Raw genomic sequence first — 19,520 nt, forward strand, 5'->3', positions numbered from 1 at the left:
ATTCGAGGAAAGGTACATCGGTGATATGAAACAATGTCAAAATGTAGGAAAACCTATATAACTGCGCCTATGATCCGCGTTGTTCTTCCCTGAGACGAGTCAATATGAGCAGCCGAGCCGCTTAAGCAACGGCAGCTGTGATCCAGATACATATATTATGGGCTGTTAATTTATTGCTGATTCTCGCTTTTCTTTAACTTCATCCTAACAGTTTGTGTGTGCCATAGAGCATTATTAGAGAAAACTGTGCTCGGCGCATAAGCGCTCATTTGTATGTGCCATGTTGCAGGGTTTGCGGAAAGGTGCATACCGTCACCCACATGCCGTTGGTATATAACTGAGATAGGCATTTGTTTGTGCTGCTGTTTACAGAAGGCACCATCTCATTGCATCCCGTTTGACGAAGAGGTAAACAGCGTTTCTCTAGAATTGAGAAACGTGTCGGCATACAAACATGTATGGACCCAATCATCTACGCAGTGAGTGCGACCGGCAGCCTACGGAACAATGACTTACAGTTGTTGGTACAGCGCTGTGTCACTGCTTGCCGCTTATTGTGCACGCACCGTGCAAAGTGAAGAGTAGATGATTTCAAATCGCTAAGGCCAGAATTGAACTATAAAAGTAGTTTCCTTCGTCCTAACTGGTTACTTTTCATGAAGTTCAGGTCTGCCAGTAGCAAGTGCACCAACTCGACGGCTCTATGCCTAACCTTTCCTGAACAGGATATGAACATTGGTTCAAACTTCATGTGCACGGCTTGAGACAGTTATAAAGTTTGGGCATTTGAACGTCGTATACATGTTTTGACTCATTCTGAGCACGATTAATTATATATACACGCAAAGGAGCTGCGGCTATCCCGTTGTCGGTATGATGGTCGATCTTGCGGGGTTCAGTTGAACAATCGTCAGCACACTGATTTTACCGGTGCCGTCGACAAGAAAGCTCGCCGCAGTACACCAGCTGGCACTCGTCGGTTACGGCGCTGTCAGCCTCGTATGATAAAACTGTCTCAGCGACACATTATGCTGAAATGTCGGCCAGTCATTAGCCTGAGCGTCTTGTCGGTTTCGTATCGACCAAGTGTTGCCTCGCTTTAAACGATTATGTGAAGTCAAGCAAGCGCTGTCATCACCAGCAAGTTGGGGCCGATGCTGCATGAAGACCTGTTAGCAATGTGGTGTACTTAAGTGTCACCCAATCGTAACGCAGGTGTTTGTTGTTAAATCTGCTAGTCATCAATTAAAGGCGGCAACTATATGTGGCTCATGGTGCAGTACAAACCATGCAGTCGTCCGGACAAAACCCTGGTCGCTTTCTGTTTGAAAGTGAAGTCGCAGTTTTACGCCATGGCTGTTGTCGGCACCGCACCAACGTCGAGATACCAAAGGAGTTTCAACGCTGTACACGGTACGAGTGTTTGCAGCAGCGCGCATCCAAGCGCTTTGTTGTTATTTTTTTTTTCTTCCAAGATTAGGCCACGTGGCCGCGTGCGCTACCCTTCCGAAACGTGTTGCGACTAATCCGCTAGGGCAGGGCGCATGCGCTGTTGTATCGTGAAAAAAGGCGTTGAACTAGTAACTTAGCGCAATAAAAACCACAGAGACAAGAAAGGTGCACAAAGACAAGTGCTCGTCTTTGTCCACCTTTCTTGTCTCTGTGGTTTTTATTGCACTAAGTTACAAGCACCTCTATGGCTGGCAGCCAAGCTATGAGGAGTGCTCAGTGTTTCCTCACACTGACCCCAGAGTGTAGCCCATAATGGCAGCTAACTATGGGGCCACTAAAGAGGAATATTAATTTACACTTCTGCAATTGCAGAAAATGCCACTGTCACTGTGTGGAGAGGCGTGATAAGCCAGAAAATGCGAAAAAACAAAAGACAGGTGGCGACACTGCCCCACAATTCCCACACCAGCTCACCGTGAGGACGTGGATTTTGACAGCATCTGCTATGGAATTAAATGAGAACTTTTCGTGTGCCAAAACGAATGAGGAAATATTTGAAATTGGTGACGTCGCATTGACCTGTAACGATACGGAAGCTTTGGCGCGAAATTAAAGGAAACTTTGGCCTTCATTTTTTCCAAATTAAATTCTACTGTCAAGTAAACATAAGTGGAGCTTTGAAAGAATAATTTGCCAGTCTGTGCTGATCTATTGTAGCTGTTTACCTCCCAATGTTGCTGATCACACTTTTAATGTACGTATTGTTAGGTACAATGAGTGCAGCCAGCATAACTTTCACCGGTAAAGTAAGAGATAAGGGACACCGCTGCCCGTGGTTGAAGGGGCCCCAAGACTGCACGGTGGCACCGGCATACGAAAAAAATGGTTTATTGAATACCATGCAGTTGTCGGAACAGCGTTTCGCTATCTAATGTATCGTATGTCGGCGCCACAGTGCAGTTTTGGCGTCCCTCGACTACGGGCACCGTGTTGCAGCTTCAATCACGCAAGCACGAGTGCTGACTGTACATTCTATGCAGGTGCAAATCCGGGGCCCAAAAACATCAATTATCCATACCAAAGATGTTTTTTGGTGGATCCAGAGCATGATGCACAGCTAGGACTTACCGCGGTACAGAACGGCCTGCGCAAGTTGGCGGGCCAGTTGGAACCCGAAGCGTGCGACGTCCAAAGGCCTGCAAGTGTAAGACTGCGTTAGCCCTTGGCCTGTTGCCACGGAAGGGGTGTCGGCTCACTCACAGGGCATTGCCGGGTGGCGAGAAGATGGGTTCACGGAGCACTCCCACGGGCACCACTGCATGTAGCCACAGAATACGCCCGATGTCTAATTTTTGGCAAGAAGCGTTGCTGCTACGTATTAACCTACCCAGCTCGTTGGAGTCGGCGAAGTAGTGCACGGCCGGCTCCATGTATGGTACATCCCACCTGCGGGCGGTACACTCGATTTGTCATGCTGTGCAGTTTCAGAACACAGGTAGCGTATAATCTTAGACTTGGTGGCCATGCGGCATAGTTCATGTTTTCCACTTATTCGTTTCACATGTAAATAGGCACACTATCTTGCACTTCACCGGATGAAGTGTTGAGGCAGTTGATTTTAGCTAGAGCCAGTCACCTTGTCTACAGTGCTCATCGACTGAAACGCTATACTCGGACCGCATGGACCCTGTTGCTTTTATTGTTGTAGCCATTACAAACAGCAGGCACGTTCGCGCCCGCCGCCGTGCTGTCCCGAGTATGACGGCGCATGCGCGGTCCGCGCCTATTGGAGGTCACGTGATCTGCTGCGGCTGCGTGAGTAGTTGGGGCCCTGATGCGCGCAGTCTTCCCACGGTGGTCACGAGATGTGCTCAATTTCGGAGTGGCGGCACAGTGAAATGGTAAAGGGAGCCGCAACGTGGAACGTTCTCTTTGGGAAACGCACGCATGCTCCCCGCTGCCGGCACTCGCCAGCTTGTGACTGCGGATTCTCGCGGTCATCAAATGAACCTTGTATTTGCCGCGGGACACTACGCATATTAGTAAGCGAATGTTTACTGAAGTTTATCTTTCCAATAAAACTGCGAGCCTTCGCATGATATTAATGACGTGCCCCCGTCGCCATTGCTTCGCTCTTCGGGTGAGATTGCAATTTCTTAAGGGCTCAGGTTTTTTTTTTTTTTTAGCTCGTTCAGTTTCGCGCCGTCCGCATAGAGGAAAGTTTGGTTTCCTGCAACACCACTAGATGGTGTTGCTTTCCGTGCATCAAGGGTGGCGTAACCCTGAGGTTTCGTCGCAGCGTGGGCGTTTGCCGCCGCATCGCGTAAACCAGATGGTGTTTAACGTCACGCCGTGTTTATGTTTTGACGGGACCGCCGTTGGTTTACCCGGCGTGCTGCTGCGCGCCCCGCTTCGCCAGTGTTTACAAAGCTGGCTTGCATTCTAGCTACGAAGAGGAGCGTACTGTACTCGCGGACAACTTTCTGTGGCAGTGAAAGGAAAGCTGCGCGCGCAAGTGAGAGCGCTTCTGAAAAGAGTCCCGTGTTTTCATCCACGTTAGTTTAAGCTGGAAAGAGAAAACATGTTACGAGAAAACACCTTATTAGCAACAGTTAAATAAGATACAACACACCATTGAAAGTAAAAGTTTGCTTATTTTGCGGCTTTTCCCTTCCGCGTCTGGGAAAACGCGAAACCGTCGCACGTGAAGCTGCATCGATTCGGCGTCTGTTTCGAGCACGACCTCACGAGGTCGTAGTGCCGAGGTTCCGAGCAACCAAAAAGGGGGGGAGGGGGCACTGCCAAACGCTGGCGGACTACTTGGCGCCGCGACACATGTGCAGCAGCCACGCGCCAGTACTTAACACTTACACTGAAATGCCATAAAGCAGAACCATGGCCGCTGGCAGGACCTTGAGACGCTCAAGCTTTTCGGCGAGATCGGGAGCGAGAACGCGTAGCCCGCATCACGCGCTTTAACATTCGCGTTACGCACTCATAACTGTCTTATGATTATTTTTTTGAATGCGAAAGCGTCAAATGGCAATTCAAGTCTGTCAACCTCGCTTTCGGAAGCCTGTGTTATCCGCGCTTTCCTTGTCCGCGCAAGCTCTCGCCTGCGTTCTAACTGCGCCTTGTTACGGACAAATCAAAACGCGCCCAGCGTCTCAACGCGGTCTCTTGTCCGCGAGGAGGTCATAACGCGATGGATGGATGGATGAAAAACGTTTATTCAACGGATTGAGAGTTTGCAGGCCAAACATGGCCCTTTACATAGGTGGAGTCCTTAGTCTGGGACCCCACTGGACGAAGCTGCTACCCGCGCCCGTTGGACTAGAGCCCTTTGGGACTCCAGCGCCGAGCAATTGAGTAGGGCTGCCTCCCATGCCTCTCTAGTGGGGGAAGGGTTGGGGGGAAGGGACGGATTCATCTGACACGCCCACACCATGTGAAAGTTATCGGAGACTTCCCCACAGTGAGGGCATCGCCCATCAACTTTTGGGTCAAAATGTTTTGCTATTGCAGGACACAACAGGGTGTTTGTCTGCAGGCGCCGCAGTGTTCGTTCATCGGCCTTACTCAGGCCCTTAGCAGGGACCGGGAAAAGCCGATGACGTTCGCAATAGTCTGCCAGAATTTCCCTGAACCGCAGAAGCGGTTGTCTAATCTCTGAGCCGGAAGAGTCTGGTTGAGGTGCCCGGTGGGTAAGCGCTCGGGCGGCCGCGTCCGCAGCCTCGTTACCTCTAAGGCCCTGGTGGCCCGGAGTCCAAATAATGCGTTTGGGTGAGGGGTCCGATTCCCTCACGGCTCGCTGTAAAATGCGGTAGGCTAAAGGTGATACCTCGCCCGCCAGGTAGTGCTCACAGGCTCTGCGCGAATCTGTGATGATTACCTTCGAATTCGGGTCCGAGGCGGCAAGTGCTATAGCAACTTCCTCGGCCTGCGCGGAGTTGAAAGCGCGGTAGGAAAGTCCGTTAACTCGTTGGTCCTGGTGAACTACGGCAGCCGTGTAGAATCCAGTGGGCGACGGCCCTGCCACATCAACGTAGTATACACCCTGCTTTAATCCATATTGGTGTTCGAGAGCCCGAGCGCGCGCCTTTCGTCTGCCTTCATGTGTCTGCGTGTCCATGTTGCGCGGGAGTGGGGGGACCCAGAGCTTGTGACGCCAGAGCTCCGGAAGCCTGCATGTCTCCTCTGGAATGCACTCGTGTTGTACATAACGCGAAGGACCGCTCAGCGGCGTTCAACTGTGTGTTCAACTGTGTTCAACTGTTTTCGCATGCGCAACTCATAAGTGCTTAGGGGTGCTCGGGACTTTCCTTTTTATTGCGAAAGCAATACTACGCCAGGTCGAGGCACGTTTAAGGCACGTTTATAGTCCGACGTTATCGGCGCGAGGGCGAGCGTCGTTCGCGGTCAATCACGCTACGTTGGTTGCGCCATATATGGTTGCGCTGCGCCAGCCGAGATGCCAGGCCTATCTTCGGAGCATGCGCAGAACGTTCGGCAAGTCGCGCGCTGTCCGCAAAAGCCACGTGGCAAAAGCCGTCTGCAGACTTGTGTTGGCGCCTCTTTCTTCGCGCGCAATGCATTGTGGTGCGAGAGTTCCGCCGACTCCGAATGGCTCGGGAGCCATATCGGCGCCGGGCGCGTCGGAAGCCGCCGGTTCCGTTGGCTGCGCCAGTGCGCCCGACTATGTGACGTAGCGTGAGCGCGCGCGGCCGTTACGTCGGACTAAACAGTTGGTCTCTCCGTTGATATGACGACCTCCTCGCCTTGCGTTCGCTCCGTGGCGGCTTCACTGGGCACCCTGCAATGAAGTTTGCCTGTACATGTCGCGCTACCTAGCAGTGGCGATGAGCACCCGCGGGTAGGCCCTCACCGTCATTTCACCGTCGTCCGTTGTTTCAGGCCCGCTTGAAAGGCTGCTTTTCCAATTTTCCAATGGCTTCATCGCGGCCTCTTGGCAGCTCGTTCGTGAGAAGTGTGAACAAAAAGAACAAGCGCAGATACTTCTGCGTTAAGGATTGTAACAACCGCGAAGGGGACGTCGGTATCAAATTGTACCGCTTCCCTTCATAACCGGGGGAAGCAACCCGGCGGCTGAAGTAGATCATCGCGGTTCGTGTCGGTCTTGCGAATTTCTGTTAAACGAACTAACACGTAAATGCAAAAACAAGAAAAAATAAACAACCAGCAGCGGCATGCGTAAAAACCCACAATAAAGCGCCAACTGCATAAAAATGCGCGAACTGATTTCCGCTCTTGTAAATTAGTTTAGGTGGTATTTAGCTCGTCTTACTCCAAAACAAACGCGCAGTAGTTGTTACGTGCCAAATCTAGCTTCGTAAACGCTCCGTGCTGGAGCTTTGTACGCGCTGTGTTTCTTCCTGCGCCAAGATCCAGACGCGAATTCTGGAACCGAGCTCATTCGTGCCAATATTTTCTCGCGCTTAGAACAACAGAACTAAGGTTGGAGTACACTGCAGCACACGTTGAGTATTCGAAAATTAGTATTTCTCTCGCGCACGCTAGCGCATATTTGTTAAGTCCACGTTGTTTAGTCTCAGCTCATTGCTCTCTATGATGCTTCAGAGGTAATGCCCTCTCACATTCGAGTCCGAACGACAATACCAGAATATGCTCGAGGCACTTTGTCAACGGAGAAAAAAGCGCTTACCTGTCAATTCGCCAGAACCTCTACAATTGTAAGGTGCAAGGCACGCTCCAAGTAATGAAGCGACAATTGAGAGTTCAGAGACGTCCACCGCCGTATTTGCTCACATAAGCGGCATAAAATAATTATTGTTAACTAGCTTTGAGTTCGACGTCGTGAGCATGCTTGCTATGTTGTGACAAATACTTCGCGACTGGCGGTGGTTGCTTAGTAGCTATGGTGTTGGGCTGCTAAGCACGAGGTCGCGGGATTAAATCCCGGCCACCGCGACCGAATTTCGATGGGGTCGAAATACCAAAATATCTGTGTAATTAGATTTAGGTACACGTTAAAGAACCCCAGGTGGTCCAAATTATTCCGGAGTCCCCCACCCCGGCGTGCCTCCTAATCACACCGTGGTTTTGGCACCTAAAACACTATAATTTAATTTAAGCACTTCGCTGTGATGTCCGTGATGTTTACTTCTTTGACACGATATACATAGTTGTAGTCGTAAATCTGACGTCCTTTCGCAAGCGTCGGTGGTCCAAAATGGGCCTCGATGTTTTTGATTGCCTTAAAACCGCAATTTAGAAAGTCCGACAGGTTTCAAACGAGCGCCGCAATAGCATGCCTCCGTAGCAGTGGCCGCCTCGGTGTTTCGCGCAACTGACACGGTGGCGCTGACGGCTGAGCCGATCGCTGCGCCGCCTGACCATTGCAGGGAGCCTGCGCTACGCGTTGGTTGATCAGTCTCGCCATGGAAGTTACCGACGAAGTCTATATCTGAATCTAGTTGCTCTACTGCTTCGGAACAGTTAAATTCTAAGGCGAAAGCTAAGCAAGCTAGGAAGAATGAGAGAAAGAGGTTGCAACGTGCCCAGGAAACAGAGGAACAACGAGAAGAACGATTGCGAAAACGACGAGAAGCCGAAGCAGCTAAGCGAGCCGCTTTAGAAGGTGAGTCTGGTCGTGCTAGACAGAATGAAACTATGAGACGACGACTGCTTTCGCAATTCAACCAGGTTTAACCATGGTTAAAGCACAGTTAATTTTTTTTCTTTTCGTCTAATATCGCGCGCGTTTATTCAACAGGCTTTGAGCATGCAGACTACATATAAAATCCAACTGCAAGTGCGTTTGTGATGATGACTTACAGCGGAGGCAACCCTTTGCCGGCGAGCGCCTTCCAGCGCTTGAGCATGACCGCGGAGCGGGCGCGGAACCAATCGAGCAGCACGGGGTTGTCGCCGCCGACGTCGGGAACCTGGCGGTAGATCTGCTCGAGCACCATCTTGTCTTCGACGAAAGGAGGGTACAGCAGGTGCGCCTGCAGCGCGTTCAGCTTCTGCACGGCCCGCTGGCTCACCGACTCGGCGATCCACATGTAGTCGACCAGCTGGCGCTTCAGCTGGTCCGTGGCCGCTGCTAGGACGTCGCGCGCAGCCGTGCGACCCTGTGAAGAATAAGGCAGAAAGGGTCAACCAAGTGTCGGCGCTAAATGACAGGGTTGACGTGCACGGTGGTTCAAATGATTCGATGATGAAATGTTGATTATATCTCTCTATTCCGTCCCTTTCTGTATCTTTTTAAAGCGAAGCTTTGTTGCAGAGTTCCGAGCACTTTTTTGTACGTATATGACCTCTAACGCTGAACGCCACGGATGCATGCTTCCACAAGCAGCATAGGACATCCTTTCTCGCGGGCAAGACAGCGCGTTGAGATGCTTGGCGCTTCTCGACCTGCACTTAGTTACACGAGAAGAAACCGACACATCGTAAACTACACGAGTGCAACACGACGCTACGGATCACCACTGAAAGTTTAAACAAATAATATACGTATGATTTATTGCATGTAAACATGTGTACCTAGCATATCCAGCCTGCTTATAATTCATTGCAAATAAAATCATTTCTTCATACAACATGTTGCTATTTAATAGTAATATATCTCGAAAACCACGCTCTATATGCACACGCACATGGTTCATGAGCCAATCACATCAAGTGGGCAATGCAGTGGCAGCATCTTCAGCCTAAACGCTTCTTGTTTGCACAGCTCCTGGATTTCTTCGCTGGTCGTGCCGTTCGTGTCCGGGGCATGGCACGCCCTGCACTGGTCGAACACGCGGTGATTACCGGCAATTCGACATGGCTCAGCCCTATCGTCCAGGCGTATGATCGGCGTGAATTTCCTGCCCACGTTCTTCTTTCTCTGGTGATTTTGCGCACTCCCGTGGGTGCTTCTAGCGTGGCAACTCCGACAGGTGATGCAATCGGATCGGTGACGTCAAGCTTCATCAGTATAAAAGCTCCGTCGTTCCAGCGCCCCGGCAGTGAGCTATGCAGCAGCGCTTCAGCACGTTGCCTAAACGCTTCTTCTTGTTTGCACAGGTACGTTACTTGGACAAATCGTACTGTATTCGATCCGATAATCAATTCCTGTTGCTACTGTGTTGCCCACACAGTTGCGTAGTAGATTCATGTGTAATTATTCTTATGTCGTCAATTACTTTAGTCGTCTTATCCTGTGCGGTGACGTTGAGTTGAACCCTAGCCCCAGGAGACCGGCGTCTAAAACTGGAAAACCTGACGAATCCCAAGGAAGTGTTCTTAACGCCCTATGAGACGTCGGCCGAGCTGGCAGTGTCTAGTTGCGATAACCCTTGTGAAGGTTCTTTCCGATTTAGTTGCTTGTCAGAAAAATATGTCGCAAGACATATCTGAAATCAAAAATGCTGTGAATACACGTTTCGATGCCTTGGAATTGAGTGAGGCTGCTCCCGAAGCCTCATGTTCGAAGGCTTTGTCTGATCAAGACTCTGATCAGCTTCGTTCTGAGGCGGTTTACCTAAAGCACACTGTTTCCGAACTAGCTTCCAAATATGACGATCTTGAAAACCGTTCACAAAGAAATAACAATCATTCATGGCATGCCAGAAGATACCAACGAGAATCGTGGCACACTGCACTCCAAGGTTGCGAACGTTTTCATTCGGCTTTCCCTTGACTGTCAGCGTATTGAACGCTTAGGCAGAATACGGCCTAGGCGGTCTCGCCTTATTTTAAAACTGCTTGATTTCACCGATAAGCCATTGACGCAGAAGCTGAAAAATTCCGGAATGAAACTTTCCGAAGACTTTTCGTCCAGAGTACGTGCAATACTTTTAAAAAGCCATGTGGCGCTTCGATTGCGCAGCGGAATAACGGCTCGGTTATTAAAATGAGGTTCGATCATTTATTTATACATAGCGTTCGTTACAACTGGGACGGTGCTTCAAATAGTTTAGTAATAGCTCCAGGTTTTGATTCAAGCGCAAGGTTTGAAAATGTATCATCACTACATATACAATCCCATCACTCTGCCACAGATCTTGCGCTTTTGAATGTTAATGCCAGAAGCATAACAAATTTCCACATTTGCTTTCGCTAGTTTCTTTATGTTCTCCTCATGTTATATGCATCACAGAAACATAGCTTCATGAAGATATTCATGACTCAGAATTCACGCCTCCTGGTTACATTGCTGTGCGGTATGACCGTCAGAATTAAAAAGGCGGTGGTGTTGATTTGCTTTGACGTTCAGATTTTATCTTTAAGGTTCTACCAGGTCCTCCCAATGTAGAATCAGTTTGGTGCAAGTTACTAGTGCTTAAGCAGAATTTAACAACTTGTGGTCTTTATCGCCCCCCCCCCCCCCCCCCCCTGTATAGCCTTAGTGACTTGTTCGACAATATTTTGCATTTTATACATGACCATAGCCTCGACAGTTCTAACTTAATAGTTCTTGGTGACTTTAACGTTCCCGGCATTCACTGGCCTTCCCTTACATATTACACCAATAGTGCCTCTATTTGTAGAGACTTAATTACGTTTTCTTTGTCCCATAAACAGGTACAATTAGTTGGTAAGAACACGTGGCAGAACTCCATACTTGACTTACTTTATATCAGTGACAGTCTTGCTAATTTAGGTTTTAAGTATTATATCCCGGAAGGAATTTCGGATCATAACGCAGTTCTCGTACACATTAACTGTCCTATGCCACATGAACGCTTTAGCTATTCCACATTTCATGATTTTAACAAGGCTGACGATACGTCTATCACTGATACTCTGGCAGATAACTTCGACCATTTTTTTTCACTAATTACTGAATGTGATGTTAAGCCTTGTTGATTGTTTTTAGTCGTTAGTGAAATCCTGCATCAATAATTACGTTCTATTAAAATAAAAAATATAAATAATAAATTTCCTTGGATTAACCAGGATATCTTGCACCTGTCACGCCGTGTAAGTAGAATACGTAAATCAAAGCATTCTATCCTGCGCTTCGCGTTCCTTTTGAAAAAGCCAACGCGGAACTTCGTACTCGTACTAAAAGTGCTAAAGATTTCTATTTTTCAGTCCAACTCCCTGTACTACTTAAATCAAATCCTCGCAGGTTCTGGACATCAATCTTACCTAGTGCAACGTGCAGTACCTCTTTCAAGATTAACGACGCTATTACTAATGACCCCACCGTAGTTTCGAATGCTTTTGACTCGTGCTTCCAATCTGTTTTCACCCTCGATAACCATGTAGTTCCAAAGTTTAGTTATGATGCACAAACTAATAAATTAGGCGATATCGTAATAAGTTCTGATAGTGTCTTAAACCTGATCTTGAATCTCGGCACTAAAATGTGGACCGGTTCAGATGGTATCCCGAATTCCTACAAGTAAGGTACTGATTCTTACAAGTAACGTACTGAGCTCAGTACCTTACTGTAATATTCCAGAAATCCTTAGACTCTGGTGAAGTACCAACTAAATGGAAAACAGTCAAAGTACTGGCTTTGTATAAATCAGCTGATAAACAATTTCTAACTACAGGCCGATATCTCTCACACTCCAGTCATGCAACATGTTAGAGCACACTATTCACAAACATATAATCGAATTCCTTAACTCTAATGATGCTCTAACATTTGCCCAGCATGGTTTCCGTCGTGGTTATAGCACTGTAACGCAATTATTCGATTTTGTTCATGATATCGCTTCTAACCTAGACATAGGTAATCAAGTGGATGCCATCTTTATTGACTTCTCTAAAGCTTTTGACTCTGTGATTCAGTCTAAACTACTGGTAAAATTAAACGCCATATTCAATAATCATTGTCTTGTTTCTTGGATAGCCAGTTTTCTTTGTTATCGCTCGCAATTTGTTTCTTTTAACTCACTGGACTCAACTCCTGTCGGCGTTACGTCAGGCGTTCCTCAGGGATCCGTATTAGGCCCTTTATTATTTCTAATATGCATCAGTGATTTATTTCGTAGCACCTCAGTTACAACCAGACTTTATGCAGATGACTGCATATTAAACGAACCTATTAACTCCATTGATCACCGTCTTGCCCAATCCCTTGTCTTTCTGCGCTTTGTTCAAAACGTGGCAAATGAACATCAATTGTAGCAAAACAGTTGTGATGTCATTTGACAATAGGTAGAGCCCCCTCTCGTTATTCTCTGGATGGCGTCCAACTTAAAAGAGTGTTTCAATATAAATAATTAGTTGTCATTCTAACAGAACATCTTTCTTGGTCTAAACACATAGAATATGTAAACGGGAAAGTCATAAAAATTAGGTTATTTGCGCCACACTTTAGCTAAGACTCCCCGCGTTACTAAACTGTTATCATACGTTAATACGAACAGGGCGTTAATTCGCCCTGTTCTAGAATATGCATCTGTCGTTTGGTTCGCCTGCAAACAATGTGAAGTAAGGTCGCCAAATAACGCTCAACAAAACTTTATCCGTTTCATTTGCCAAAATTACAGCCGCAGTTTCTCGCCAACACAGGCTCAACAGTCTTTGAACATTGAGCCATTACTTTCACGTTATCACACTGAAGCCTCAAACTTGTATATGCAATTGATCTCTTGCTCTGATCTTTCTGATTGTAACTATATCACATTTACTAACGCAAGTTGTACCTGTAGCTTTCACGCCTTGAACTTAACACCTATTTATGCCCGTACTAACACATTCAAGTACAGTTTTTTCCCACATACAATAGAGCTTTGGAATTCTCTACCCGGTAATATTCGTTCATTCTCATTACAAGATTTTATAGCTATTACTGGAAAGCACTTCGCTAACATAAAAGCGCTTCTTTTCGATCATTCGTCTTTTTGTGTATATCTGTGTTTTTGAAGTGTAATGTATAGTAATGTATAATGTTCCCACTCCTGCTATAGTCTTATATTGGGCTGCAGTATACATAAATAAATAAATAAATAAATAAATAAATAAATAATGCTTCGTTTTTTGTAACTGTCAGCTGGAGTTGAGCGTGGATCTTTTTTTATATTAATTATTCACTCTTTTTGCATCTTATTAGTATCGTATTTCACGCGCGATAATGTCGACTTTGTATTCATTGCGTCAACACCTGGTTGACCATTTCCTTTTTTGAGCAAAAGGCCTGGTGGGCTGATCCTGCAAATATCAGCGGAAAAACCGCCTTCTAGGCACCGGTATCTCGCTCGAGCCCTGCTTAGTCCAATCGAACTCGCCCCATTTGTCCAAAGTGTGCCGTACAATGTCTTTGCCTCAACATGTCTATATCTGCGGCGGTGCACCCTTTACAGGAGTATAGTGAAATGTGGGCAATTTTTGATTATATTGACGCTAATTACGCCCATTCAGTTTATTTTACCTACTCTACAACTAATGCTCGCTTCTTGCCTCGTTGAGCGCTACATTTTGATACCTGCTGCGACTCGCTATGACGCTTTGGAGGCGTGAAAGACTTTTTTTCTTCTGGAAGCAGCTACGAGATAACCAGATCCCAGATGCGCCAACCCGTGTGAGGTCAGCTGAGAAGACCTCGTGTTCAAAAATGTTCACGTGGTCACCAAAGCTGGCCTCGCTGCTTCCGACAACCTCGGAGTGATGCAGTACTGCATGTGTACCTTGAAAGTCGGGAAAATGAACTGGAAGGTATACTGTGCGGAAGGCTTATACATTTGCTTTAATCGGGAACCTGCGCTGGAGTTACCTATGTTGACTGAAATGGCGGGACAGCACGTCACCTTCTGCTGTTTCCCTTCTGGTTTTCTTAAAATAGCTGGAAATATCAAAAATCCAATAGATCGGCGAATATATGCTTGATTCGAACATGACAGTTCTAATTGCCTAGAGCTGGAGTTGCTTCACTCTATGCACCGCTTTAAGTTAACGAGCGTCATCGCGTTCTTCATCGGTTCTTTCTCTCGACAATCACTTTTTCTCTTACGCCATCAGTAGCTTCCGCTGCGCACGGTCACCACATTACAACTGCGCACGCCACATTATTGTGGAACGGAGGTAAGCCTTTGCGTGTCGCTTCACCTGTGGTCCCGGCTGCGGCGCTAGGAGCGCCGTGGCCGCGTGCTCCATGAGGCCGCGCAGCTCCCGCAGGCATCGCCGCTCGGGGCGCTGCTGGGCGCCGTCTGCCGCGAGCAGCACAGATGCCGGCAGCACGGGCAGCAGCGGAGCCAGCTCGAGCGCGAGTCGCCAGGCGAGGTAGTTGTGCACCGCGGCGGGCCTGGCGTCGGCCAACAGCGGCGCCGCCTCCTCCACGTAGCCCGGCGCCGTGAGCACCAGGCTGACCGTCTGGGGTGCTACCAGGTCTTCCAGCAGCGCAGAGAACACCTCCCGCCAGCGCCACTGCAGCGGTGCGTGTACGCGAGAATCTGTACACGCACCAAATGTCGACGCGCGCCGATACGGCCGATGCCTAAAAAGTGTTTCGTGTTTTACGTTTTGTGCCAGTCCGTATAGTGCCTGTGTACCTTCGCGTGTTGGGGCAGGCTGAAGATGCGTATGGTGCGGTAGCGTGGCACGTAGGCGGCCACGGGTGGGCTGGCCTTGGCCGCAGTGCGCGCCACGGTGCGGTCCAGCTCGACCAGGGCCCGGACCACTTGGCCGTCCGGAGATCGTCGAGTCAGCGCCTGCAGCCCGGACGCCGTCTCGTTCCAGCGCCAGCTGGCAGCCGTCGAAGGGGGTTCCACCTGCAGCACCGTTCACGCAGCACGGTTTGGGCTCTTCGGCTTTACTTATTTATTTTGTTCAGAAATAGCGCGGTCACATTGAACCAACCAGGTGGGACTTTTATTTAACAAACAAGAATAGATGCGCATGATATCGCCGTTGCAATCGAACTCGAAGGTGCACATCAAAATGGAGAGATGGGCTAATCACTTAAGTTCATCGCGATGGATTGCTTTTTGAAGCTCAACAGGGGGCAAGAAAAAACAAACAAACAAGACCGAGAGGGTACAGCGCTTTGTATTTTTTCGTTTATTGCTCCTCTTTGTGTATGTGCACATGTAGCTGTTGCGTCTCAAAAAGAAATCTAACGTGGTGCACATCATGACTGACAAAAAGAAAAAGAAAGAAAGAAAAACGCGTACATATTGCAGCAAAAAAAATGAAAGAGCAAGTATTTATGAACATGTATCTTGGCATACACGTATGAAGAATTATCTTAGCGCAAGTTGGAATCAGGTGTAGCACAAGATGGGGGTAAGTGGAGATCGCTGGGAGAGGCCTCCGTCCTGCAATGGACATAAAGATAGGCTGACGATGACGACAATGATCTTAGCAGATACTGAAACTTTCTATATATTGCCTAAAAGAATGTATTAAGCAATAAAACGACGGAATGTGTATTGTCGAAAACGACAATAAAGGAAGGTATATACGTGCTAAGTTGTACCTAAATATTATAAGTGTTTGGCTACGTATAGAATATATATCTTCGGAGCCTGAGTGGTCATTTATCTTTCGCTTTTGCGTCGCCTTTTGCCATCATCGTCATGGCCGGGTCCACTGCAAATACCATAATTTCTTCATTTCATCTAGTTCCATCTAGCTAGCCCTTAGTGACCCGTTAAAATGGATCACGACAAGTATGCGTTTCAATGTACCGCCAGTGTTTGCACTTCTGTGCATTGTCAGGTGGTTCTCAACGCAGGCATGCAGCAATTACACTCGGGGCTCACGTATATGGCGACTGCCGAGCGATTTCCGGGCGGGGTGCCCAGTCGAAGGGCGACCAGGGGCCCCAAGCCGAGATGCCGCAGCAGGTGTCCGGCCAGCAGCTCGGGCGCCACGGGGGGCTCCCGGTCCAGCGGCAGCGGGAACTGGGACACACCCAAACGTTGCGCCACCGCCCACCAGGCGTCGCTGCTCTGAGCCGTCAGCAGCTCTGCGCGCGCACAGATATGTCGATTCAGTTGTTAGTGCTTTAGCGAAGGCGTTGAAGGAAATTAGCGCTAAAGAAGGAAAAGTACGTACATTTCACAGGATCCCTCTATAACAACAAATTTAATGTAATATTCTGAGGCGTGTGTGCAGCCGCGCCCCTTTATCGCGCTTCCCTTTGGACACCCTGCACCAACTAGCGCCGCCGCCGCGAAGCCCGCGGCGGTGGACTGTGAGCCAAATAGCCCTGTGAGCCAATCAGAACCAACAAGATGGCCGATTCTAAAAGCGTCCAGATTCTATAATAGCGCATTATGCGTAGAAGGTTGAAATAAGCGGCAACTCCGCCATGTTGCTGCCTCATTTTTGTAGTGCCAAAATGTCCAACATATGATGCGAAAACCATTTATACGTATACCACCTACGTGGGCAACGTTTAACGTTCATTACGCATATTTTGAGGAAGATCTATGGTTATTTATAAAATTACTATGCAAACTTTACGGTGCGTGAAAGGGTACGTGCGGTCACCGATTTCAATGCGCAAGCGCCATGGGTAGCTTTTCCTATGGAGTTGATTATACTAAGTATTTGGTGGAGAGGAGCGAACGAGGCCTAGCGAAGCTAAAATTTCTATGATCAATGTTATTTGCGTACCACTTGGAACGAGGACTGGGGTACGACAGGCAGAAGCACAAACTTTCAACTGTCCTCCAGTCCTCGTTCTAAGTAATGCGCAAATAACATTCGTCATGAATTGTAACCAACTAGTCCAAACCAGTACCCTTCTTAATATTTCTGGCCGTGATTTGCGTTGTACACTCTTAGACAAAGGTACACCTTTTGGGGTGTATGTCTGCCACACATAAATAATCATCTGCCTTGCTTGCGTTTCCTTTCTTGAAAGCGCCGCGTCCGCTACTTTCCTGTCGGGAATGCTATGTCATGCTGATAATGCGCATGCCGTTCGTTACTGGGAAGTACCGGGCTCGCAGCGTTACAGAAAGGAAATGCGGACAAGACAGATGACGATTATTGTTTTGTGGCAAGATACGACCCAAAGGGTGTTGTAATTTTGTTTTAGAGTGTATTTTTCTTTATATACTTTCTGGGGTTGGGGGGGGGGGGGGTAACATCTCTTCCGCAAGTCAAATCATATGGCACATCGGGGCGCTTGGCCTATAGCTGCGTGGTTATAGAATTGTTCGTTGGCTGCCATGATGTGGCTAGGCCTAGTCAAATAAGTGTGCGGCCGTATATACACCATCGCCTGCAGGTTTTCAGCGTCGCCGTCTGCTCCCAGTACACGACCACGATGCGTCTGAGGCAACATGTGTGAATAGCCAGCTGAATCGTGTGCACTTCCCTGGAATAGCATCGGCAGTAGGCTTCCGAGTATGTTTTTGAGGCTAGCTTGCGCACTTAGGTCTCGGCTTTTCTGAAAACATATGCCCACATTAGATGAAAGCTATAGGTAAGTGGTCTGCATACGAAGCGACACCGTTGCAGTGACGTCTGCTCACCCGTCTTCAGGCAGCCCTGGTAGAGGGCGGCCGCTTTCTCAGTCACAGTCTGCCTGCTCCGTGGCGCCACTGTCGAGGACAGCAGCGCTGCATGCGCGAGAAGACACCGCGTCACTTGCTCTTCTGTAGATCCGTTAGACGCGGTTGTAGAGAGGCTTAGTAAATGAACTCGTAGCAAAATAGTTACTGTTGAGTCATCACGTTGTTCAATTTACACTTCGCTCCGTTTGCAATGTGCCGCACGAGACAGATTGTCTGCGCCAGGCACTATATCGCGAAATGAAAACACGTATACAGCTAGCTGCGCTCAAGTTTCGCATTAGGGAGTATCGTAATCGTCGGTGATTTTTTGGCTAGCAGATCTCGATGGTTACGTTTACATGCAGCGTTATGTTCATCATTAGTGTCGTCAGCACTCGGAACATTCAAAGCTATGCTCGTAAGAGTGACGCCCTGAGTGAAAGCATTGCCTCCGAGATTGGGCAGCGCTATCTCACGAGCTGCTCAATCTTGGAGGCAATGCTGATTACGTTTTGAGAAAAGAACCCTTGTGTACCGCTGAGGCGGCGCTCGTCTCCTCTTCGTAGATCTGCCGCCTGGCTGTGAGCGGCGCGGCCACATGCGTAGCGGTAGGGGTCGCGGCACGGGTTCTGGTTCCACGCGATCGAACTGTTCAGCCGCTGTCCTGCACACGTAAGGAGGGGACTTGGCATAAGTGCACTTTCGATCGAAGTCGATCTACCTGGATCTGTAAAATGAATCAAAGCTCAGTTTGCATCACAAGTTTGGGACGCATACATAAAGGCGCTCTAGGACCGGGCTCGACTAAAGGTCCATGCCCCGTACAAGATTCACTAGACCTAGTGGATACACCGCTGGGCTACAACATTTCAGGGCACGGCTAGTCTTTAGCAGTTTAGTACAAGTTCATTGTGAAAGTCTCGTCTGGGAAAGTATGTTGTGGTGGTGTGCGAGACGTGATGACGCTACGAAAGAGCGGTGCATAATTTTCAAGACATGACGACGGGAAAACGAAAGTGATATATCGCTGTCCTTTCTTCTTGTGTATATATATATATATATATATATATATATATATATATATATATATATATATATATATATATATATATATATATATACACTCATGCATTTTCATTTCCACTAATTTAATGTTTCTTTCAGTAAATACAAGTAATTTCCCCTATGTTGTCCTTGGTGTCAGTGTGTGTTGGTTTCTTATGATATGATTAATAAAAGTTTTGCACATAATCACAATTTTATTTGACATTCAGTCCATGCCACCGGCAATCAAAATATCTCAATCAATTGGCAAATTCAAAATAGAACTGAAAGCTTTCCTCACATGTGCACTCATGCCATATTCTGCATAATTGTGGTGACTTCCTTTTACTTTTTTGTTGCCCCGGTCCCTATCATACCTACCTGTCCACAACCTTTTGTTGATGAAGCATCTCATCAGGGGCTGTTTGACATTGCTGAAGATAGATGTGATCTTTTTGTTTTCTTTCTTTTTTTGTTTTTTTTTAGCATTTTTCACCCCATAACCATTCGACAACTGCTTAGGAGTGTTGAATTACCTTTGTTTTTTACCCTGTCTAATTTTCGCTTTTGGTTTCCTTGTTTGCTGTT

The 19,520-nt window shown here is 47.8% G+C and overlaps 1 protein-coding gene across 1 annotated transcript in view; it reads right to left on the bottom strand.

The window, feature by feature from the left end:
• The window catches only part of LOC126543715 (neprilysin-1-like), a 33,189-nt gene that overhangs the window by 5,697 nt on the left and 7,972 nt on the right, over positions 1-19,520 (bottom strand). Inside the window, exons 5-13 of the mRNA XM_055078245.2 lie at positions 18,424-18,552; positions 17,868-17,954; positions 16,143-16,348; positions 14,931-15,149; positions 14,488-14,805; positions 8,269-8,567; positions 2,840-2,898; positions 2,713-2,767; positions 2,581-2,648 (exon numbers count right to left, since the gene is read on the bottom strand). Coding sequence (XP_054934220.1) covers positions 2,581-2,648; positions 2,713-2,767; positions 2,840-2,898; positions 8,269-8,567; positions 14,488-14,805; positions 14,931-15,149; positions 16,143-16,348; positions 17,868-17,954; positions 18,424-18,552 — 1,440 coding nt within the window. The remainder of the gene's footprint in view (positions 1-2,580; positions 2,649-2,712; positions 2,768-2,839; positions 2,899-8,268; positions 8,568-14,487; positions 14,806-14,930; positions 15,150-16,142; positions 16,349-17,867; positions 17,955-18,423; positions 18,553-19,520) is intronic.

This window comes from Dermacentor andersoni, chromosome 10 (genome assembly GCF_023375885.2).
Source record: "Dermacentor andersoni chromosome 10, qqDerAnde1_hic_scaffold, whole genome shotgun sequence".
Taxonomy (NCBI): Eukaryota; Metazoa; Arthropoda; class Arachnida; order Ixodida; family Ixodidae; genus Dermacentor; species Dermacentor andersoni.